Source organism: Pollicipes pollicipes, unplaced genomic scaffold (genome assembly GCF_011947565.3).
Source record: "Pollicipes pollicipes isolate AB1234 unplaced genomic scaffold, Ppol_2.1 Scaffold_7261;HRSCAF=8764_pilon_pilon_pilon, whole genome shotgun sequence".
Lineage (NCBI taxonomy): Eukaryota > Metazoa > Arthropoda > Thecostraca > Pollicipedomorpha > Pollicipedidae > Pollicipes > Pollicipes pollicipes.
The window spans coordinates 54,594,533-54,619,083 of record NW_023597054.1 but is presented as its reverse complement, the minus strand read 5'-3'; the positions used below and the strand labels follow the sequence as shown (position 1 = coordinate 54,619,083).

Sequence of the window (24,551 nt, the reverse complement as noted above, 5' to 3'; positions counted from 1 at the left end):
CCGCGCCGAGCCGGCAGCGCCGCTCGGCCTCATTATTCCGCCGCGGGCCAAACAGCCGCCGGCGTCCGCGGCAGCCACTCCGCCGATTGCACGCTGAGGCCGACGGTAAACACCCGACGGCGGCGGCGGCGACGCGCCGTCGCCATGGCGACGGCCGGGCGCGTCACCGCCAGCGGCAATCGGTGCGCCGGCGGCGTCGGCGGCGGCGCCCGGCGCGCTCCTGCCGCTCGCCGCCTCCCCAGGCGCGCGGTCGGCCGTCTGGCGGTGGCTGTGGGCCTGCCCGTTCCTCTCCCCTCCCCTCCCCGGCGGCGGCGCTGGCTCGCCTTTATCCGGGCGGCCCGCAGCGGGGCGGGGGAGGCGCCCGAGCCGGCTAATTCCGCCATCAAAGCGCGCACGACGGACCGGGTGGCACTCTGAGCCGCGTCTGCCGCCGCCGCCGGCGCCGCATCGGAAACCGATACCGGCCGCCGGCGGTCGGAGCCGCCGCTCGAGGAGCGGCGAGCCGCCGCCGGCCGGTCAGAGGGCCGCTGCTGGCGGATCAGACGTGACGCCAGCGCCTGCCGCTGGAGGCGGCTCTGATTGTCCCGGCACAACGCGGTCCGCAGCCTTCGAACCCGTCGGATGGGGCGAGACAGGGAACAAAGTAGCGCAGAACCGTCCAGTGTATGGTGGTGCAAGCGCCCAATATCACTAAATGTATGCTGTAAATACGTGGGATTAGACGCTAAGGCATGACACTTTGTAACGTGAATATATTTTAATATATTAAGTATTTAATTCCTATTCATGACACGGCTTTCACAGCGGAAGGCATCAGCTACTGTTCACCAAAAACAAAATAACATGAGATACAGTGCGGTTTAAAACACGTCTAATGGAACGTGCCTTTGCCCGGATGTGCACATCCCCCTCGCCATACACCCAGCCCCTCTCCAATGTATAATACAAAGCGATGTCTGCATAAGCAGATGTCGAGCACGAAAAATTTGAGGTCCACATAACAATGCAAATATCAAGAACATGCTGCGTTGTATTACACCATCGAAACTGTTGAACGCCATCTTGCATTTGAGCCTACACATTGTGAAATACTGCATACACCTCCACCCATAAAAAGGTGCTGCTGACTGCAGTAAAACTGTGCGGCCTAAGACTGCAGTAAAACTGTGCGGCCTAAGTCCCTTTCCAAGTAACTGCGCTGCATGATAGCACCAAGGTGCAGTTGAGAAACTAGCAGACGCATGTCAAAAAGCATGACAGCCAATATTCGCTCAGCTTCTGCGCCGCACTGAGCGTACATTCTGCTGTATGGATACAATGTACTGGACAAAGTGTGTTGATATGGCGACTCGCGTGCCTCGCTCCATTCGCAGGTTCCACAGGTGCAAGCCCCGAACAACGCAGATGAGGGGCATCACTTAACCAAGCGTGAGCCTCTGGTCCGTAGGTGCTAAAGCACGTGCACGCACCGGCCCAGCTCGCCAGCGTGGCCGTCACGCGGCGTCCGTACGCCCTGCCCTACACACCTGCGGAGCTCCAGTCAGCCGGGGCCGGGGCCGGGGCCGGAGGAGGAGCCGGAGCCGGAGCCGGTGACCGGACGGCCGCGGGCGGAGCCGGCTCCGGAGGCAGCTCGGTCAGTGGCCGGGCCGAGTCGGGCACCAGCACGCCCAGCCGCTGCTGCTCCAGCCGCTGCTGCTGGGCTGCCGCGCCGACACAGGCGGCGTCAGCAGGCGGCCGGCCAGGGCGCACACGCCGCCCGGGGTGTAGTGCTCCAGATGCACCCCAGGCGCCAGAGGTGGACGGCTAACGCATGGACATGATGCATTGATGCTAACCAGAAAACGACCTTTTGTTTGAAGCCATTTGATTGCGCAGTGGTTTGCAAGACTAGCCACTGGATTCAAGGAAGTTGTTGCTGCAGCGGGACGTTGAACAAGAATATATAGAAAAATAGAATATGTAGTGCAAGTCAAGCAAGCATGAACGCATTTCTTAATGCTTGGCAGAAGATGTAGTGCAAGTCAAGCAAGCATGAACGCATTTCTTCGTTCTCGGCAGGCTGTCATTTCAATGATAAGACATGATATAAGTATCAGAACATGCATTAAAATTGTTAAAATCCACCAACCCCAACATCGAAGCATTACGTCAGTCCACACACCATAAATCTGCTAAACAAGACACGACATGTGAGGATGAGACGAAACTGAGAACATACGGCCGATCAACTCACTCCGTTCTTCGATGTCAATTTTTCTGTTGTGCTCGTCCACCCTCGCTGGAAAAAGAAAACGTATCAGAACCGATCAAAAGGCTCAATCTGCCGACACGTGCTTATTACGGACAGAATCTCCAGGCAGGAGTCCAGTGGCATGCCAAAAGGACGTTGTTATGCTCAAAACATCCCGATGCAGCATGCGCAAACGCAGAACAAAGCATCAGTGCCTATCGTTGCGCGGCGTGATAAGCAAACGAATGTGTCTCCGAGGTGCATGACTTCAGGTAGCATATAAACTACAAAACTGGTCAGTTCAGCTTGAGACAGAAATTTCCTGACCCATGTGACGTGTTTGGCATAAAAATCCGTCTAACGGGTGGGCAGGGGCTGCGCAGCGGGAGTGCCAGCTCGGTACCACGTGCTCGCCTACCACACCGACTATGAGAGTTCCGGTGATAACTTCGGTGTTTATGTACCTTGAAGGGTGCGGATTTGATTACAGCAGACCAGAAAAAAAGCACAGAAGCTTAAAAATCAAGCGAGCCACAAAATTTCATAATTTTCAAGCCATCATTCGAAGAGTGCAATCTTAGTTGACTGTGACGTGACAGAGGCAAGGGAATGCACTAAAAAAATGGTGAGACAAACAATTTTAAGTAAAGTATTTCCATTAATCGCTACTGGAGCGGCATGTTCCATAGAAATTGGGCATAGCTCTGCTCCCCGGTCTCTTACCCCACCGTCACAATGTGCCTCCACACGTCTTTAAGACTGTGTTTGCGTTTAGCTCAATTGGCTATAACAGTAACTCTTTCTTCCACGAACGCCAGGCGCGCTGATGAAACTCACCACTGCATTCAAACAAGAAAAACAGGACGACGCCAAAGGAAAATATGGGCAGAGCGCACGGAACCAAGCCAGCAAACATGGCACAAACCGGCACGACTCATATGAACCAAGCAGGGCAGAACGGGCAGACGTCGGCCCGAGGCAGGGGCGATTCCAGGGTTTGCGACGGGGAGGGTCGCCTGAATTTGTGACGGGGGCTGCTTTTTAGCGAATGCATGCCTTTTTACAAGGTATGTAAATGTGGCATTCGTGCATACGGAATACATTGCACGCATTTTGTTTGCATTGCGAACAAACTATACTTGAGCTAATGGGTACAGAAGACAACATATCAATGTGCCATCGATGTCGGTTTGCTTTGGCGCGCCAAAAACTTTCCCAGCTGCGTACAGTACATACGCAGCCGGCTGTCTACCGATTTGATTTCTGGATTACTGCTCTTGGGCACATGTCAGCCCATGAAAGTCACCGAGATCAAAAACCTAAAAAGCTTCCTGATCACTAGATCTCGGAATTACTTCCATAGATTCATGGTAAAAAGCCACGCTCCCTCCTGAGAGGGGGTGGGACATGAGTCCACGATCCCCGCCCCCTTAGCTGGAGCACTGGACGACTGGCCGGGGGAGACGGGACCCATGTCGGCGGGGCGGCGTGGTGCGCCAAGCCGGCCGGCACAGCGCACCACGCTGGGGAGGAGGCCGACGCGGCGTCCCAGCCGTTCACGGCTGCTGGCTCCATTGAGCCGGCGGAGCGGCGACCCGCCGGCCCCGTAATGGCAGGCGACAGGGGGGCGGCCGGCGCCAGTGGTCCGTGCCGAGCAGGGCAGGCCGGGGCGCCTTCGGCCGGACGCCGGAGCCGGCAACAGAGCGTCACAGACACTTCACATGCGGTGAGGTCGTGCTGAGCGTCCCCAGTGGTTCACAGTTTTACGTCAGGCCCGGCATGAGGCACGCAAGATTAAATCACTGAATGCAACACCACCGTTTTCAGCCATCTGATAATCCTCTGGAAACAACGGAACTGCACGGATCACCGCCAGCAAGCACGGATCACCACCTGTCCAGACCAACAGCCAGCCTGGTGAGGTGGAGAGCACCAGAACGGGAGGGCGGCGAGGCCACGGTCTACGTGTGCTGGCGGCCGGACAGCGACCGTCACCAGCCGTCACGAGCTCTAAGGCGCCGCAGCCCGTCACCCGTGTCCCAGGGATGTCGGCCAGGCCGGCTGTGTCGGGTTTGGCGACAGTCTGGCGCCTGCCCACCAGCGGGCGGCGTTCAGCGACGGACCTCCGGGGCCGGCGCGCCGCTGCGGTCCGCGCCGACCGCGCTGCCCGCCCGCCCGCAGCCTCTCGGTATAAGTGGCTGGACGTATATGGGCCGGCGGCGGAACATAAGCCGGGATGAAAGGGCCGCCGCGTCCCGCCCCGGACGCGGCGGGCCGTCCCGTTCCGAGCCGTCCCGGCCGCCAGCGCCGCCCCGGTCGGGCCCGGCCCCGCGCGCGCCTCTTGCCGAGGCGTGACGGCCGACGCCAAGCGCCTCCCCGGCGACGCCATCGCCGTTGCCATGGAGACCCGCAAGCACGCCGCATTTGTTTATGTCTGTGCGGTTTGCTGTTGATTGCAGCGACGAGCGTGTGGTTTATAACGGACGCCGACCAGGCAGCAACCCTTAAGAGGTCGAGATGAAGAGTCGGGCGCCCGCTGCAGACAAGCAAATGCAGTGGCGTCAGCTACTGGGCTTCTGTGTTCAAATGTTTTCGCCCGCCGCGGGCGGTACTCAGAAATCGAGTGCACGTTTGTTTTGCTCATACCTACGCCTAGCAACGAAAGTAAATGTCACCGCTGTGCAGCAAACCTGTCTTTACAGCGACCAGTTTCTTCTGGCATATTGCAGGTCATTTATATGCATTTGTTGCTGCTGTCACCAAGCCACATTTTCATTTCCGTTGCACGTAACACATACGCGCTTAAACAAAAATATGTTATTAAAACTCCAGTTTTGGCAAGCTAGATCAGCATGCACCATGCTCATAGCTTACTATGGATCACCAAATTCATCGCAGGTAGCCATAACTCTCCAGGCTTTCCACACTAAACTTCCCTGATCTAGAGAATGGTCATTCACCAATACACTTGCACTTGCTAGAAAATTGCGTATGCGCGTTGAACGAATCCTAAAAAAAAAACATCGCACTACAGAGGTACGCAAATCTACTCCAGCCCCTGGGAAACTTGAATGCATGGTGAGTTTTGTTCCTGTTGCATCCGTGCTTTATACATTGATCATCAATTCACTCCCAACAGAGCAATGCAGTCTCCGCTGTTCTTTTTTTGCCATAAAACCGGTCCAGTTTCACATAAATCGGTCTGCAAGCCTCCACTTCCTCAGATTTACCGGCCCCCTCGCCACCTTGTGGCTGACACTTGGGGATTTGTCCCATGAACCGCGCTTGTCTAAACCGTCCGGGGTAGTCCGCTAACGATTCCCCAGAGGGGTCCCGCTAGTCCTCTGACGATTCCCCAGAGGGTCCCGCTAGTCCGCTGACGATTCCCCAGAGGGTCCCGCTAGTCCGCTGACGATTCCCCAGAGGGTCCCGCTAGTCCGCTGACGATTCCCCAGAGGGTCCCGCTAGTCCGCTGACGATTCCCCAGAGGGTCCCGCTAGTCCGCTAACGATTCCCCAGAGGGTCCCGCTAGTCCGCTGACGATTCCCCAGAGGGTCCCGCGCTAGTCCGCTGACGATTCCCCAGAGGGTCCCGCTAGTCCGCTGACGATTCCCCCAGAGGGTCCCCGCTAGTCCGCTGACGATTCCCCAGAGGGTCCCGCTAGTCCGCTAACGATTCCCCAGAGGGTCCCGCTAGCACGAGGCGGTCGTGCCAGAACTGTACGTGGGGCGCTTGGTCAATGTGAAAACAATTCACCACAACAGTAGCGCAGAGCTGAAATTACTGTCCTTTGTGGGGTCTGTATTTTCGCGACAGTGCTTACCATGGGTCTTGATCCATGGTATCCATGGATCCATCTCTGAAAACATCCAGTCAAATTATCGATTCTAAACCCGATTTGGAAGCTGACGTCTCGCTGCAATACATTTTCAGAACCTGAACTAAAAGGCTGTCTGGGTGCCGTTCATCAGCTGCTGGTGACCTTCGGGACACGAGACGACGGCGGCGATCCAATGACCTGTTTTTGCGTGCGACACATGAACGAAAACCTTTCAGTGATTAAAACCATGATACAACATCCTGGGAAACCGGCGTCACTTAAAAGGATCGCTTTCTATCAAAAGTATTCAATTCAGTTCCTTCAATGAACAAAGCTTACAATTCTGAGACATACATATTCTCCATCCATCATTCTCCATCCAATACATCCTACATCAGTTCCAAAAGACAAAGAACACAACTAATACAACTTCCCTCATCCTTTGCTCGGCTGACCTCAGCACATCATTACGCGCCTGGACATTTACCAACTGAAGCTACCAAAGCCGGATTTGTGTTCGACGTCGGCACCCAGAGCAGACCTAGCCTTGAAGCCAGTTGTACGGCGCAGGTAAACGTGCCGTCCGCGAGCGAGCTCAACACTGTCCGAGCCGCTGGTGCGCCCGTTACGGACTGGGAGGCAATCAATGCCATCTGTTCCGACACTCGCTTCATGTACAACACACAGTGGCCTAAACCGAGACCGACCAGGCCATGAAAACTATACAAGGCAGCCTGTCAGGACACAGGACAGCTTGCTGTGACTAATATACACTAAAAAACTGGCTTGTCCCGATACTTCCGTCACAATCACAAATAACTCAGTGCTCCACGCTCGTCAGCCTCATCGATCAAGATCGCAAGGCCAAACTGCACAACATTCCTGCATTATCACTTGTATGCATATACCTGTGCGGATGCTATATAGCAATGCACCTTCACTTCACTGCAAAACACATGAAAATTAAAATTATAATGCAATGATACGTCGCATCCGTATGGATTCCCAAAGGCCACGGGTTCCATTCGCTTACGTTTAGGTATCATCTGCTACGTGGTGGCAACCCTGTCTGATTTCATCTCACTCTTGGTACGCCAGAACAGGCATCTTTTGGTTTGTTTGGGCCCACGTTGACAGAGTCGAGACGAACCACGCAGGAGGCTCCTCTGGTGAAATAAAGCATCACCCACACCAGTCTAGATAACTGCCCTCAGCATTGCTGGATTCAAAACAATTTTTTCTCCTCTCAAAAACGACTGAAGTGCGTTAAGGTTGTTTTGCTACCCGCGGAAGATGTATTCTACTCAACTCTAGTACTCTTGAATAAACGTTGAATATTTTGAACACTAAATTTGAGCCATGTTGAAACAGTCTATAGTATTTTCGCATGCTTTATTGAGTTCATAACTACTATGCATATGTTGATGGCCCATTCCATTCTATGACACTTCTCTACCACTTCATTTGGAATTATTTGTTTAACCCCCTCGCCGTGATAGGCGGCGGCTGATGCACGATGGAAACCCCAGGGATGACAACGGAGCATTAGATGATGTCATACAACTTCGAGATCATTTCTTGGACAACAAAACCGTTGAAATCTTTATTACAACTTATTCCACTGACCTAAGGTCAGGTATGAGTGTCAGATCAAGAGCATAGTTAAACAACCTGAAGCTGGAAAAATTGTTTTATGTCGCAGACATAGGCGCGTATTTCGACGTATTTCATTGCAGCAAAGACATCAACAGTTTTTACCTGAAATGGCTTCAATCAACATTTAGTTATGTGGAACATGCTTTCTAAGGTAATACTTAACGTCGATCTCCAACTCAAATATCAAAATAATACCGAAGTTTTCAGATCGCTTTACCCTTCCGAGGGTCAAATAAGATCACACATCTGACTTGGATGCGTGTTACGTCGTGCTTCGAAAAGGTCCCCGTTAATCTGAAAATGGCCGTTGCCCAAAAATATCCGTCATCTGAAAATATTCGTAATCCGAAAATACCCCCGCTAAAGCTGGTCGCGTCAGGAGGTCTGAGGGCACTTAGAGCAATGATGTAGAGTTTGGCCTTGAGTATTTTGATCACAAAGCCACCACCAAGTGACTTTAAAATTTCACGCAAATGAGCTCCAATCCAGTCCCACCTACACTGCGAATTGGTGTGTTTATCTTTCTCAGTTTCTGTATATCAGTGAAAATGACCACTTATATCCTTTTGGAAAGAAATGGGATGAATTACATCCTACTCTCCATCCGAGCGCGTCATTTCAACCCGGGCGCGTGTTAACGTCCAAACCTGACGAGAAAAAACCTGTATAATTGTATTACGTTAGAACGGTAAGACCTCGGGTTCTAATGACCAATTGTTTACAGCACTGAAATTAACTCCACTGGTACATCGTCATTTGCGCGATGGTGGGTACGGCTGGATGCGCCCTAATCCTATGAAGGCCACTTCTTTCGAGCTTAAAAGCGGCTCTACCCGGCCCGTTCAGCGTAGCACGCCCAATGTAATCAAAGCCGTTCATAAAGAAAAGGAACGAGGAGACTGCATTACTTCGTATGGATGCAATGTCGGGCGGGTACACCACATCACAGCCGTATTTTCAGGGGGCATTTTGCTAGTAAATGTTTGGCAATCGCCCATCGCAAACGCTTAAAGGAGGAATAAAAGCAAAGAACGCGCTATTGATCAACAACATAGAAACAAGTTAAAAGTGTTGGGCGCCCAGCGCGCTCTCACCAGCTGCGACATACTCCGAAAACACAGAAAGAACAAACTTCCCCCGGCCTTCCTCTATCCGTTAATAAAGGACGCCGGAATATTACGGCAGACAGGCTTTCAGTAAGCTTCCAATTCTTTCCTTCATCAACGCAGCCCTCTGGCATCCCTTCCATGATTCAGTTTCATCCTGAGGGAGCAATTTTGATTAGCTGGCATCCTGATCAATAGCCGCTCTTCTCTACACCATCCCCTCCCTGGCGAACGCTGTTGCTCTCCATCTCCCTCTCTCTTTCTCGCTCACTGCCTTTTTTCCTCTCTCCACACTTTCGGTCGTCACATCCAATGGAAGCGAAGCGAAGCCTGTAATTCGAAGCTTCGTCAGGAGAGGGGGCCATCATCGAAACTGGACAGCTGAGTTGAGGCTTCACTTGCGAGGGACGGCACAAAGTACAGCAGACTTGTAACAGATGAAGACACACCGCAACTCATCAGAGAAACGCTAGTCAGCTTCACAAAGAGAACTGCAAGACATAAGCCGTCTAGCGGTCACGGCTGAGTGGCTTTGAACAAAGTCGGTGCACTTATAACGGGCGCTCTTAAGGCAGCATCATTATTTTTTGCACGCGAAAATACATATTCATTTCCCCGACCGGTTGCGTAAATGTCGTGCCTCTGGCGTCAGTCTGTCGGGATAGCGGCGTAGCTAACACCAGCGGAGGTCCGCAGAGATGTCGCAAAGTACGACAGGCTAAGCTATATCGACAGATCGAAGGTCGCTATAGCTTAAAATTTTGACGGCATCGTTATCTGCAGATTAGCATATAATGAAAAAATTATCATTTAAGTATTTATTTATTATTCATTATCTATTATTTATAACATAATACAGAATTTGCATGTCGGAGAGCATGCCTTATGTGCTGGGAAACATCCAAGGGCGGTGGGGATCTCCGACAAACTCAGGCGTCAACTGGTCAGAGCTGCGGATAATAAAATGACTACATCTCAGCGTCTCCCAGCAAGGTAATTTGGCAAGCTCCAGTTCATGTCAAGAAGATAGTTAGGGAGAGGGGGAGTGATGGGTAAATGTCCTGGAGCCCCCGGCAAACGCCAGAAAACCGAAAGACATCCGAATGTCTCTGGCAGCTTTCAGAGCCCTCGGCCACAGGGCACCGTGTATTAATGTCGCAATCTCACTTCACACCTCCCAATGGCTGCTGAGACGGCAATGTTGACGAGATTCCAACCAGCGGGCGAAGCATGGCACATGCCTCTAGTGCACACCTTCGTGCGGTACACGCGCGCCACGACAGGGCGCGTGGCGGAGACCGCCACCGTAGCAGTGCCCCGTCGCACCCCTCCTCTCACAGTCCGGGGCGCCACGACAGGGCGCGTGGCGGAGAACGCCACCGTAGCAGTGCCCCGTCGCACCCCTCCTCTCGTCAGTCCGGGGCGCCACGACAGGGCGCGTGGCGGAGACCGCCACCGTAGCAGTGCCCCGTCGCACCGCTCCTCTCGTCAGTCCGGGGTTCACCCACAGGCGTGCAGTGAGCCCACACAGCAGCCCGCACTGGCAAGCAGGCCACCACTGACAGCTGTGCAAGCACTGGCCGCAGCCAAAGCTCCGCCGCTCGACAGGGTACAGCAGAGCTTCAATCGATGGATTTAAAACGTTCGTGACATACGTAACTTAGGGTGCCACCATTTCGGCTTTTTTTGGTCCGTGCGCCACTCTCAGACAACAGCGCTGGAATTATACTGATGTAGAACGTAAGACGCGGCAATGCATGAGATTACATTACATAAGAGGCGAGGCATTACATTTGGGTCTTAAAGGGAGTGTTCCACATTTGCACCAGGTTTTGAACTGAAATAGCCATCTTAAACATCATTTGGTGCAGGTCACAGCCCTGTCCTTCTTAAGACCTAGACACATCTAATTTCTGAGCTTCACGCGAGCAAAGATATGCATAATATTTTAAAGTCACTTAGGCATCCATAACGCCATAAAAACGTCATTCGAATTATACCACTTCATTGGCCATGCTCCGATCGAGGTCAAGGCAAATATAATTATCCAGTCTTTCATATTTGGCGTTCGCGAGCACGATTTCCAGACAAAACGACCGTCAACTGGCTCTCAATCAATGTTGTGCGAAGTATGATGACGAAATCAAGCCAAAACCTATTGAAGACCATATTTACTAGGGAGAAAGGCTATGTCGTCTAAAGCAGTCTTTTTCACTTAAAAAAGACCAATAGTTCCGAGTGAGCTTGTTGCACCAATAGTTTCACCACCAAAACCAATAGTTTCAGTGAGCTTCAGTATCTTCAGACGTGTAACATTCCCTTTAAGCCGCCATAGGTAAATCAGTGTCGAAATAGTGGGGACTGCTCCCATCGCGCCATCCCGCATAGCTTAACATGAAACCGGTCCGCAAGTTCGCGGAAAAACACGGACCTGCCGTGGGACACATCGCTTGCAATACAGGGCATGTCAACGCGGTGAACAATGCACAGCAATGTTCAGTCCCGACGGTAACTTTACCGCGTGGTATGTTGCAGGAACGCGGGAGCCAGGGCGAGGGGCAGGAGGGGCCGAGCCTTCCTCTCGTCGCCCCCTTCGAACAATTCTGGGAAAGTTAACGACGGATCTATTAACGTCGACTGGAAATAAATATCAAAACCGCTATTGCCTGCCCCCTCCCCATCCAACTTGGGAGAACTTTCATTGCCAACGGCAGGCTGTCGCACCGTTGAACGTGCGCACGTGTTCAAACAGTGTCGCGTATATTTGCAGTGAAAGAAAACCAGTACTGAGCTTAAGCAGTTGTCCGGCGCCGATCCAACACTCGTGTTGGCTAGGAATGCAAGTTACCATGGAACGAGCTTGGGCAACATTACAAGTATGATAATAAAGCCGACATTCCGCTTGCAGCACCGCGCGCTACGAAACAAAATCAGGAGGGAATGACGAGGGAGAGGGAGCAAAACTACGGACAGGGCCAGGATGCACGTAGGCAAACAGAAACCATCAAAACCTTGTGTACGACACATAAACTGAGCCTACAGGCTTCGGCCACTCATTCGGTTATTCATCAACCTTGATCTCGCCTGCGCGACGCCCAGTCTCACGTCCTCGCGCCACAAGACATCGTACACACCGCGTCCGTCCCCGCGCCCGACAAACTTCAGCGGCTGGGGTGACCCGAGCCGGCAGACGGCGCGGCGCCAGTGCGTCCCCGGTCGTCTGGCGGCGGCGCCCTGGCGCCCGGTGTGCCACGGAGCCCCCCGGGAGCATCCGGGCCCGGTCCGGCCGCGCACCCCGAGGTGACACGCACAGATCGATCGCGCCCGGCGGCCATCTTGGAGCGAAGTTTGATTAGGTGACGTCACAGCCGCGCCAAACGGGGGCCCGGGCGGCGGCGGGCGCCCCGCCGGGCCCCGCGCGGCGCCGGCCAATGGGGGGCGGACGCCCGGCGACCGGGCGGCGCGGCCGGCCGCCGCCGGCTACGGCCGCACGGCGGCAGCCTAGACCCAGCCCGTTCGTGATTGCCAGGTGACCGAACAGCATCACGTTATTTCAACTCCAATGGCGTGACTATAGAGAAAGGCTTGGCATGACCGACTTGGTTGACACTAAGAGGAACGTAACACTTGGTGTAGCCGTTCTCTGGCGATTCAAGGGAGCTAGCAGCACCAAGTACATATCATTAAGCCAACAGTCCATTCTGTGTCGCGGTAGATTCGAGGAAATGCGATTAGCTTGAGGTTCGCATGCTGTTGCCAACCCCCCAACGCGAGGTTGGCAAAGTGGCACATAAAACACTGCCCATTTCCTCCTCTGTTCTTCCAAGCGTTTGCTATGTTTCACTGAGAACAAGGCTGAGATTAGAGACCATGATTATGGCAGAAACAAGAATTACAAGTTGCATAGTATATATTAAAATGGGCAAAACAGGACAAACGTATTGGGGCTTCCTCAGTGCGATTTTTTCAACGCAAAAACAGCTCATGAAGTAGCAAAACTCTACACTAGTTTTTTGACGTTTACGACAACCTAATTGGAAATAACTTTAAGTTCTGAAGAAAGCTCATCAACGCTACAGATGAAGCACGTGAACGACGGCATGGCGCGTGGCGATCACACACCAGGCAAGTGACATCGGGAACGAACATAGCATAAATACTTGCATGGTGGGGGTAACACATGTACATGGGTTAGGTCTGGCTTGTGATGATGAATGGCTACTGATTCGGCAATTGTCGGTGCATCCACATTTTTGCAAGTACGGAAATTTTTGGGCGGATTTTCCCTGTGAGATGGCTTCCGTGGTTAACTGCCCTTGAAAACCGCGGGTGACCGCGAGTGTCACGCCTGCCAGCCGGGCGTGGCGGGCAGGTGCACAACGCGCAACGCTGCCGATCAGATCGCATTCAGATGTGTCCACCCCGTAAGAAATTTCCCTACTCTGATTAGACAACACGCCTTGTACGCATCAGATGTAATGAGCATCTGCGTGACGAGAAACAGAACTTTTGGAACTCCACTCGATGATTACATTCCGAAAAAACATCCAATGCAATCCACATTACCGGGAAAACTCATTCTCAAAATTTTGCGTACTTGCAAAGACGTGGATGCGCTAAAAAAAACTGCCGAATCAATGGTCACTTGTCATCACAAGCCAAGCCTGAACACACGTGTGTCACCGTGGCACCTCGTGCCATCTCCACCATACTAGTGTTCACCCTTTGTTACATTCGTTCTCCGATGTCATTTTCCTAGGGTGTAATCACCAAATACCGTGCCATCGTTAGTGTATTACTTCTGTAGCGTAGGAGTAGGGTCTTCAGAACTGAAAGTTCTATCCAAGAAGATTGCCCCGGACTTCAAAAAGCACGCCGTTTGTAATTTTGATAGTTTGTAGTGTTCTTAGTACCTGGAAAAGCTGAGACTGAGGAACCCATACCGCTGAAATATTTATACCACTTTTTCGCACAATTTAAAATGTACTATGAGACTTGTGGTTATTATTCCTTCTTTAATCGGGGTATGCTAAGTATTCATACAGAAAACGCGTGCGAAGCCGGAATACTCGCAGAAAGAGTAACGCTCATCGTATGTCACGGTCCGTTTCCTGACAAACGCATCCATCGCATATCCGAACGTGTATATGATGCAGCGAATAAACCCCACCGAGGGGGTAATGTAAAACTCGGTCCATCAAGGCGCGTCTGACGTCACCAAAGCGTCGCACCGTACGTCGCACCATCGATGTCAATCAGTAAGGCGATGTGGGTTGAACTGCGCCCAACTTCACCCAATTCAGATACACCAGATATGTACATGCGTGCTATATCGCCAAGGCATACAGTAATGTCTGCACTAAAACCAGAGCAGACTGGGAGATGGGTGGAGAGGTGTCGGGAGGAACGCCGGTAGATCAACAAGAAGTTAGTGTACATCGCAAACACCAATGCATGTTTGGAGGGATGAAAGTCCATACGCAAAACGGAAGAAAGAGCTTCCCTTTGTGGGTGGCAAGTTCAGCGTTTCCAAATGAAACTGAATTATAGCTTCGAAAGTGCACATCATAGCGGTGAAGCTCAAGGATCAAATCTTCTGCTAAAAAATGTATGTATATGCTCAAACTAATGCGTCAAAGTTAATATTACGGACGGCAAGTAACGTCAGATGATGAGGTCTCCAACGCCTGGGTCTATTTGCTCCTGGAGAGCGGCTGAGCCTCTCTATCACGTGAAACAATGCCGAAAATAGCATCCTTCACAAAACGGTTTTCCAGCATTGCTGAAAACCAGTGAAGTTACTTTGTTACTAATTCCGGAAGTGAGTGATCAAATGATTACTGAGGTAGTTATGATTTAGTCCAACTATCTACAGCTATCACAGCCAAGCAACAATTAATTTCATGTCCTGTCCAAAACCGGCACACTCCCTACCACGGGCAAATCCTGGGTTGAACACTTTTCCTTACATGCGCAGCATTCGCTTAACGTAGTGGAGCTTGGTTAAAGGCATTGAGGAGGGGCGGCACCTATATTTGGAAGGGGAAAAGGACTCCATGACTTCCCGTGGGCCCCTCTCATTGGAGCTGACAATGTACTCGAACCGCGTTCAACATTGTGGCGGAACATGTCCTCCTCAAATAGATACAGAGTTCCACGCATGCCTGCATCTTAACAATGGAAACGATTCTGGGCAGTGCTTTGCGGCGGAAATATAGAAGGTAAGTCACGAAGACTCACCTGTCATGCTCTTGCTGTAAAACGCTATGCGTATATGCCTGAAGCGCGCTGGTTAGTGATCACACTACAATACACATAGCAGTCAAGGCCGTCTTGTTACTCATACTTCTCGCTACAAGCATGGGTGTAGCTTGCCAAATAAGACCCGGTGCGTGGAGCTAGTGCCGAATCTTGACACACATGCCTATTTTTGGTTTGCCTGGGAAAAAGAGCGCCTGTAGGATATGTATCACACTCAGGCGACCGAGCACATTGAGCACTCCGCCTCTACACAGGTCACTGAGGGCCTCTCTGGGAGGAGAAGTCGCGGCGGGAAGGCCAGGTCCCAGGTGCGCCCTGATTCGGTCGTGGCGGTTGACGTAACGTACGTGGATTGGGGATGGTTGCCCCTACAGGTAATCTGAATGCATTGTGTATCATGGCGGATGGTGTTTCTCTCTGGTTTCTTGTCGCACTCAGGTACATTTATGAATCACGTTTCATTTTTGTCTTTCTATCTAGATCTAGACTAGATGGCCGGGTTCAACTAAGTGCTTGGGAAGCAAGCCTAGAAGTGCATGCAATGCAAAAACAAGGCATCGTTGTCCAAGATATCACTCGGTCTTCAGATTGACAAAGCCTATGGAACAGAAGCAAAAACCGAGCCTTACAGACGCAGTGTGATTACACTCGTGGCAGAGGGGACACTAAGGAGTTGCACTGATCCTGAATTCAAATCCGAGGTTTAAGACGAGATTAGATTTGACTATAGGATCAGAGGCAGGTTAAGGTTAGTTAAAATGGAATTGTTCATTGAAATACAACTTGATACGAACCTACAGCTAACAGTAACGCTTATCTGTCCATGTAAGCTCCTTAATGGTTATTTCCAGAATTTTCATAGGCTGATTAATGTCAGCACTTCTATCGATGTTTCCTTTTATATGTCTTGTATTTCCGAAAACATTTTAAAAATGTTTTTCACACTTAAGTTAGGAAATTTATCACATGAAGTCCTTTCCCAAGAAAGGCAGAAAACTTAAGACAGATGAGGGACACTTTGAGCGCATAGAAGCATTATTTCTCAGGTGTATGTGTGTTATCGGGACCCAAATACGGTTTGGCATAGACAGGCTTTTTTGGCACCATTAGCCTTTCTGGCTCAAGGTGGAGTAACGTCCCCATAGATTCCCAAGCATCAAGAGAATGTTGCCGGAAGTTTCAAGATGCCTCTTTGGGTACGGTTGCTATGACTCATCTGCGATAATTCCTCATCTGAGGCCCGCAGCCTATTCATCATATACAGCACCTCACATTTCCTTCATTAACCAGCGCAAACAATTCCGGCTGGTTAGCCAGTTTGGACGCACCAGTAAATCGATGCACAGATTTATATGTCTTGCTTGCAGCGAAGCTCAATGATTCGAAATGCTCCCAAATGCTACGAGATTGAAAGAACTGTGACGTCATAACGACGAGAAAGGAGACTTGGGTATACCCGTAGGTTAAAAATATGCTGGTAGAGACTGAGCATGGGCTCCATGTCAATTCTTCTGAGAGACTGCAACAACCCGTCTCGGCCACACACGCGTACCCGGCCATTCGCTCCTCTCGGATATGCTTTATCTGAAATCTCTCGGGGATCTACGAAATTGAGCCTGTTGCTCGGCAAATTTCAACCGCTTCGTTTTCAAAATTTCGGGACAGAATGCATAGCAAACGTAAAAAACAGAAAGCTAGATGTTTGCACAGATACGCTAGACGCGCACAAAGGCTCACAACTTAACTGGCCGGTTCATTAAGACACGGTACCAGTAAACAACCGCATGTTTAGGAAGTACAGCCGGATGATGCACAAGCTCCCCGGCAAAAAAGAAAACACTCGCGTTGTGGCAGCCGTATCAAACAGATCCGAGACATATGACTCGGTGTTTCTCTAAGCAACCCTTAAACCCCACAGGGGTCTGCTCTCCGGCGGTGAGCACGCTAACACGAGCTGCGCCCTGAGCTGGCCAAGTCTTGGCCGTGCCCAGAGCCTTGTGTCTTCTGTCCCGTAGGCGGCACGTGCGTACTTCAGTACCGCCTGTCAATTCCCAACATCTCAATTCCGAGTGTTCCAATTCCCAATTTCAATATTCCTTTCTCTATTCCAGGGTGGCAGATGCTTAGCAGAGATAAGCTATGATTTTTCTCAAATGTCCACCATGTTTTTGTTGCTGCGTAACCAATGGAGTTGTCCGGAGGGGGTAGGGGGAGGGGGGGGGGGCGACTGAACCACCGGCGACTGAGACTGTGACAACCAGCCCAGACAAATGAACCATGAAAACTAAGTCAGTGACAACTGAGCCAGGATCAGCCGGGCAAGAGTCAGCTGAACCAGTACGACTGGCCCATGAACAAATGAACAGGGACAACTGGCCATGCGGCAAATCAATCGATGATAACTGGTCCAGTAAAAATGAGTCGTTGACAACTGAACTAGGGAACGCCTAACCGTGTACACAAAACTACAGTATTCATCCAACTCCAGCATCATTACTCAAATCATGGATATCATATTACCATGTTCAGCACGGCTATCTAAACTAAGACGATCCCCTGACCTTGTCTAGCAATGCCATTTAAATTATGGCGATCACGTGGGCATGTTCAGATGGCGTTACCATACCTACAGCTGTCATCTCCCGGCAACCGCACAGTGCTGGGACAGGCGGTCTTCCTGCAGGTGTGCACGTACTGGTGAAGAAAATTTATGTAGACTTTTAAATAACGCAACTTTATGCATTTGTTGTTGTATTTGTGTGCCAATTCTATCTAAAGGTGACTTCAGAGCTCACACCATGCAGTGGTGGCCGGGTGACCCCAGACCGCACCAGTCGGTGGCAAAATTGCACGTCAACGGCAAATCTTGGCGGGGAAAGTATATCCTGCCGTACTGCTCGACAAGCTCCGCCCTTCCCCATGCCCTCGCCTGACCTTTAAGTGCGGCCGCTGCCACAGGTCGCAGGCCTTCCCAGTGTCCTTCATGCCCTCGCCTGGCCTTTAAGTGCGGCCGCTGCCACAGGCCGTGGCCCTTCCCAGTCGGAAATAAATAGCGAGCGCTTAAAGCAATTCCCATCCACCCACGGGTGGGTTCACACGGGTGGGTACAGGGGTGAGTGAACGGGTGAGCGATGAGTATTAGGGTGAGTTCCATGGATACGGGATAGTATACCGTGTGGGTAAGTGAGGTATATTGTATATCGCCCACAGCAGTTCAAATTCCGTCCTCTGATAACATTGTCCATTTTTGCTGTGCATAACGTTGGCAGTGTGACGGCCGCAAGATATTACCTCTGGCCGACTTTAGCCAGCAAATAAAAACAAGCAACAGTGTCCCCTGATGGATGATCCGGTTCAGATAAGCGGAATGGATCTGCAGTCACGTCCATGATAACAACTATGGAGCAGACATGATTTCCAACTGAATGAATGTCCCAAGCATTTTAATTCTTGAAATAGTATTGGCAGGCTCCGACCAGACTATGACACAAGGCTGACGAGCCAGGCATTGCTGTTACTTGTGACCGGAAATACAGTCGACCCTCCCCCTACCCAAGCTCACCGGCACTGCCGTCAGATCACGGCAGGTTCCAGCGCGACACCGCTGACCTACACGAGTCGCTCAGGGTCACGCCGATAGACTGTGACCTCTGACCACAGGCGACGTTTGCCTCCTGACCTCTGGCCGGGACTGCGACCTCTGATCTCTTACGGCGACCACCGACCTGTCATGATCTCCTCCCTCGGGTCACGGACGACCCGCCCTGACCCCTGGCTGGGGCGGTGGCCGCCAGGCAGGCTGGCTGGTGGCGCCGGGGCCGGTTGTGACCGGTTGCGTCCCGCCGGCCGGCGCGGCTGGTGTTATGATGGCTGTCCGCCTGTCAACCGGCCCGATCGTAAATCGGTCGGGCGGGTGAGCTCAAAGGCCGCCGCCCGCCGGACCGATGCGCTAACTAGCGCGGACAGAAAAACGGCCCGACCGCCGCCGAATACCAACCAGGCACCGGAGCGTCGCGGCGCCTGAGCCGGCTGACCGATGCCGGCCCCGCGCGCCCGCCGGGGACGCGGCGCACCCCGCTCCTGAGCCACAGGCGCCGTGACACGACTGGCCGGCTCCGGCCCGGCACCCGCCCGCCGGAGACGCGGCGCACCCCGCTCCTGAGCCACAGGCGCCGTGACACGGCTGGCCAACCCCGACACGGCGCGCCCGCCGGGGACGCGGCGCACCCCGCTCCTGAGCCACAGGCGCCGTGACACGGCTGGCCAACCCCGACACGGCGCGCGCGCCGGGAACGCGGCGCACCCCGCTCCTGAGGCACAGGCGCCGTGACACGGCTGGCCAACCCCGACACGGCGCGCCCGCCGTGGACGCGGCGCACCCCGCTCCTGAGGCACAGGCGCCGTGACACGGCTGGCCGGCCCCGGCCCGACACCCGCCCGCCGGGGACGCGGCGCACCCCGCTCCTGAGCCACAGGCGCCGTGACACGACTGGCCGGCTCCGGCCCGGCACCCGCCCGCCGGGAACGCGGCGCACCCCGCTCCTGAGGCACAGGCGCCGTGACACGGCTGGCCAACCCCGACACGGCGCGCGCGCCGGGAACGCGGCGCACCCCGCTCCTGAGCCACAGGCGCCGTGACATGGCTGGCCGACCCCGACACGGCACCCGGCCGACGGAGGACGGTCGCTGGCCCGGCCAGCGCGCTACGGTCCACGGCCGAGGGGCGGAGAAACAGGTGATGCCGCGCGCGTCGTCACGAAGAAAGTGGACAGAGCCACTGCAGGCTGGGATCGCACATAATCAGTCAGAGTCGCCGCTCAAATATTGCCACAGTTCACCGCACAAATCATCGCCACAAACGTAAAAAAGAGCGTTGAGGAATAAACGCGTTAAAAGAAAATTGCAGCGGAATCAGGGAGAAACAAAACGATTGTGATACATGTCGATGGCTTCCATGGCCGTTGGCATCACGAAACAAACGGAAGTAGTTTTATGACCACTGTGTAGCTTGTTCAACGCAACCGACTTCCTCCTCATACCCACGACATCACCGCTACAACAGTGGAGGTTGGCACACTCAGTCGACGCCTTTGCATGTCCAGCAGAGAGTGCTCAGCCGAGTACAGAGACGCAATCTAATGATGCCCCCTCGGTGTCATGCCGCGATCCTCTGATCACCACCTGCTGTCCGTGACCTGCTATCAAGCCCGGATGAGGCTGTCTTTGACCAACGCGTTGCACCATGCCGCCTGGGTTGCACGGTCGGCGAAAACGCCGTCAAAGGACAAGGCAGCAAGTGCTAGGAGATCATGAACTCGAATCGAGTGAAACAGCGGGTCGGAGGGAGGCGAGGTCTAGTAATGATCCGAACAGGACCAGAATTTCAGGAAATTTTACGAGGGGCCACGGGCTAGATGACGCATTGCCTTTTTTAGCTACTTTTCGCAAGCTTTTTGGGTGCCGTTCAGACTTGTGCTGCGTCGCCCAAGATATTTGGAATCTCCAAAAGTGAAGCGATAAAATTATAGCTTTAATCCTGCAGCACAGACGAGCACACACTGTTGGGATTTGCCAGTCGGCCACGCCATATGTGTTGGATTGGCTATAGCAATTGATCGAGTTTTAACGGATCACAGCAACATTTGCAGCCGTTCTCGGAGCTCCAGAAAAGTGAAATGATCCCAAAACGTTTGTGTGGGTCAAGCAGCCTGGAATCCAGTCGCCAAACGAAAATCCCCCGATGCCTTATCATAACTCCAGACTGAGATAACCGATTTTATGGCGCATCCATAAACACACAAGCCATTCTTCCTTTGGGTTCGAAAAACAGTAATTCGCAGTACACGAAATGTGAAATGTCATCCTGATCCGAATGACAGTTTGCAATTGTCAAAAGATATGCAGTTCCTACATGCTTGGAGAGAATACCAGCTGTCAGGCGCAGTTGGTTATATATAAAGGCATAATTGTTTCTTTTCAGTTGTAGCTACATCTGATTGCTTCGAAAGTTGCTTCACCAGATGATGTAGGATGCATCTCTCAAATGCTTTATTCACAAAAAGCTCATGCTTCTCAAAATAGCATGACGACTATCCCAAATATTACCTGTGCTTTACCCAACGAAGCTAAGTGTGCCATTCGGATGCCCAAAAGGACTGTGAAAAGGCTGATTAGGGTCATTTATGACTAAACTGCATATACATGTAGGCGGTGAGAACAAACTGGGATATTACTGGCAATACTCCGTACAACGGCACGGGATTGCTGAAACATCTTCGGTCAGTTTTCCATCAATATGTTGGCTTCATGGGGGAGGGAGTACACGTAGTTTGTCGAAAATATCTAAAAAAGAACATAGGTTAAAAAGCCAAGGCTACTAAAAAAAAGGCTACGCAGACGTGACGCCACCATGGGACTAAAGTTTGGTAGCGCAGTGGTGGATGTCATCCGTATCGTTAAACGCTATCGAAAATTGGCATCGAGCTGCGCGAGAAAAGAGGTAGACTGGGCGCAAAGCCTGTATGACGTCATGGACACCATATTTGATGACATCAGTGGAAAGGAAGCTGCTCATTTAGTTAGCTGACTGCCGTACTGCCCATTAGTTTGAATGGTGGGTATGTTTTTGATGACGTGCGAGCGGCAGTTTCCGGCTGGACTCCGAGTAAATGCTTCACAGTTTTGGCATGTAAGCACTATTCTGGAAGGAAGGTCGAATCTAGGAATAGTTAAGCCCCATGAAAATTTTATATTTTTCTATGGGGGTACGCATAACTCGGAGTAATATGTCATGCATCGTTTGCAGCGCATTGTGTATCGCGGTTGCTGGGCGTTTCACAGCCTTGAGTTGCCATGGCAACGACTTGCCTGAGGGATTTCCTGTCCATTCCTTCTTTAATGATCGCTAGCATTTATATAGCTCAAGCTGTGATGTGAAATTAAATTTTATCATCAAAAGAGTTGTAATCAAAACGTACCCATCATTGAAACTAATGGGTTATGTAGTCGTCAGTTGACTAAATGAGCAGTTTCCTCCCCACTGACGCCATCAAATATGTTGCAAATGACGTCAGAAGCTTTGCTTCCAAACTACGTCTTTTTTCACGCAAGCTCAATATTGTCCTTTTCCAGACCAGACGGTTCTACCCCGTTAGATAGCCTTGGCCCGCAGTGCGGTTTTTGGCTGATACTAGGAAAAGGTTGGTAGATACTAGTGACATGATTAAAAACGGAGATATCGCCAGTGAACTGAATGGCAATCCCGTTCTACATCTTTATTTTAATGATATGTTGATAGATATTGTAATGTTGTATTTCAAACCCTCTTAAGACAAATGAATACTGATTATATATTATATATATATATATATATATATATATATAATAGATCCTGGTAAACCACGTCGTCTCCGGCACCCGTGCCATACTCGTCGTTCCCAACACGCCTAAAAATTCATATGTAACGTGTTTTTGGGAAATAAATATTGATATGTGAATAAATAAATAGCATTTATAATGTTTATATCAAATCCATTACTTGGCAATGACTGTCCATCTATTTTCGCACTGCAGTACCTATATGGAGAAATATATGAAAATAAGGTAATGTGCGGAGGGCAGGTGCCAATAATTCCGCTGCTGGTGCGCCATAATCCTGCTAGGTGTTCGTTAACTTGCACATCTATAGTGTTGGATGTATTAGATAAAATTGTGCGCAGAGAATAATACCCAAACCGGCTTAATATATCCCTTTTAGACTATTTCGGAATTGAGATATGGACTCCGACTCTTTGACTGGCAGAAATTGCAAAACTTGCCGGAAATCGGCCCATTTTACAGGAGAATCTGCTATCTTGAACTCAAATGACACACGTTGTATTCTAAGCCTCTCGGGGTTCGCTACTCACTGCTCCCATACGGGCAGGCCAACCCCGCATCCACCCTGACAACGCTCGCCTAAGGCTACAGGACGTGCATTCCAATTTACCAACGCGCGTCTCAGGGTGCTGCGAGCCCGTCTGGCCCGCGGTGTCTCATTCCCACCCTTTGTTGTTGTTGCTGCTGTATTTTGTTTTATTTTACACAGACTGCTTCTAAGCACTTCCGGGTAGAGTTGTTCGAGATAAATCACCGGTGAATGGGTTACCACATTCCTCTGTCGGGGGCAGGCTGGAAGCGCATTTCAGCAGTAATTTTGTAGGTCTGGTGCAAACCAGCGCCGTTTCCATGCTGAAAATGCTCGATTGCATGTGCTAGGTCGAAAAAAACGGTACATGGGAATATTTATGGCAAAACCAGTCCGCAAAGAACAACGTTTTAACGCCGCCGTAGCATTGGTGCCATATGACTTTGTCTTATCATGACGTTGCAGTATCGCTACCGAGAATGCAGTAATGCCGGGGATTGAAAAAAGCTTATGCCTTTCTTCCACAACATATGAATGGCCTAAACTGTCCCTTAACATGATTTGCAGTCAGGAAGAACGAAACCAGATCTTAAAGTTCATTGTCATATTCAAGTGCATTCTATCTGCTTTACACCATGGGGAATCAAACTACTTCCTTCCAGTCACATCAGTTTTCCTAATTAGCCAAATATGGCAGATTTCCATGGAATGTATCAAACAGCCCGAATCTTGCTCCAAAAGCAGCACTCTCTTGCTTTACATCTGGTACTGCCTGTCAGTGAAGTCGTCCCAAATTCGAAATATCACTGGACATCAGACGCTTTACCTTATTAAGCTGAGTTTATCCTTAAATCTTACACATACCAATCCTGAAATGCAACTTTGGTCAGGTGCTGTCCCAACAAAATAATGTCAAATTTGGCAACTTCCAGTGTCTTTCAAACATACTGAGGCCTGGTGCTGGAGTTCAACTGTGTGAATTCAGTGTACTGAACATGTTTACACAATGTTCAGTTCACTGCAGTCCGAGAAAAACTGCACTGCACACATACTACACACGAAAAACGGGAGTTCAAAATCTAGATATGTTCAGTCACATGCCCCTTTACAGCCACACACACCACACATATTGTTGGACAGGCACCTGTGAGAACTTGGGCACGCCTTATTCACATGCTTCCACCAAGGTACGCAGCCATCTTCCACTCACACTTCTCACTATTCACCCACTGAATGTTACATCGAAGTTAACCTACTCTTACCAGCTCCTCACTGTCAATCCGGCCAACAAACACCGGGACACCAGCCCAGATAACTGGCAGTGCCGAATGCCGTAATCGCGCATTTTAAGGCAAACTGCGTCACTCTAACAATGATGAAGCTACACACAACGATGATAATGACTTCAATGGTTTTTTAAGCACCATATCTACAACATGCAATTTTTCATCAATAACAAAGATACTTAGTGTTGCATTAATGAAATTATTTACTTGTTTCATTCCTTCAATAAACAAAATTGATGTACAGTCAGGCGGGGGGGGGGGAGGGGGGGGGGGGGGGGGCACGAGG

At 51.3% G+C, this 24,551-nt stretch overlaps 1 protein-coding gene across 1 annotated transcript in view; it reads right to left on the bottom strand.

Annotated features, from left to right (window-relative positions):
- Nucleotides 1-1,518: 1,518 nt before the first annotated feature.
- Nucleotides 1,519-24,551, bottom strand: part of LOC119111627 (Fanconi anemia group J protein homolog) — a 64,326-nt gene continuing 41,293 nt past the window's right edge. The window contains exons 4-5 of the mRNA XM_037235435.1: nucleotides 2,234-2,278; nucleotides 1,519-1,526 (exon numbers count right to left, since the gene is read on the bottom strand). Coding sequence (XP_037091330.1) covers nucleotides 1,519-1,526; nucleotides 2,234-2,278 — 53 coding nt within the window. The remainder of the gene's footprint in view (nucleotides 1,527-2,233; nucleotides 2,279-24,551) is intronic.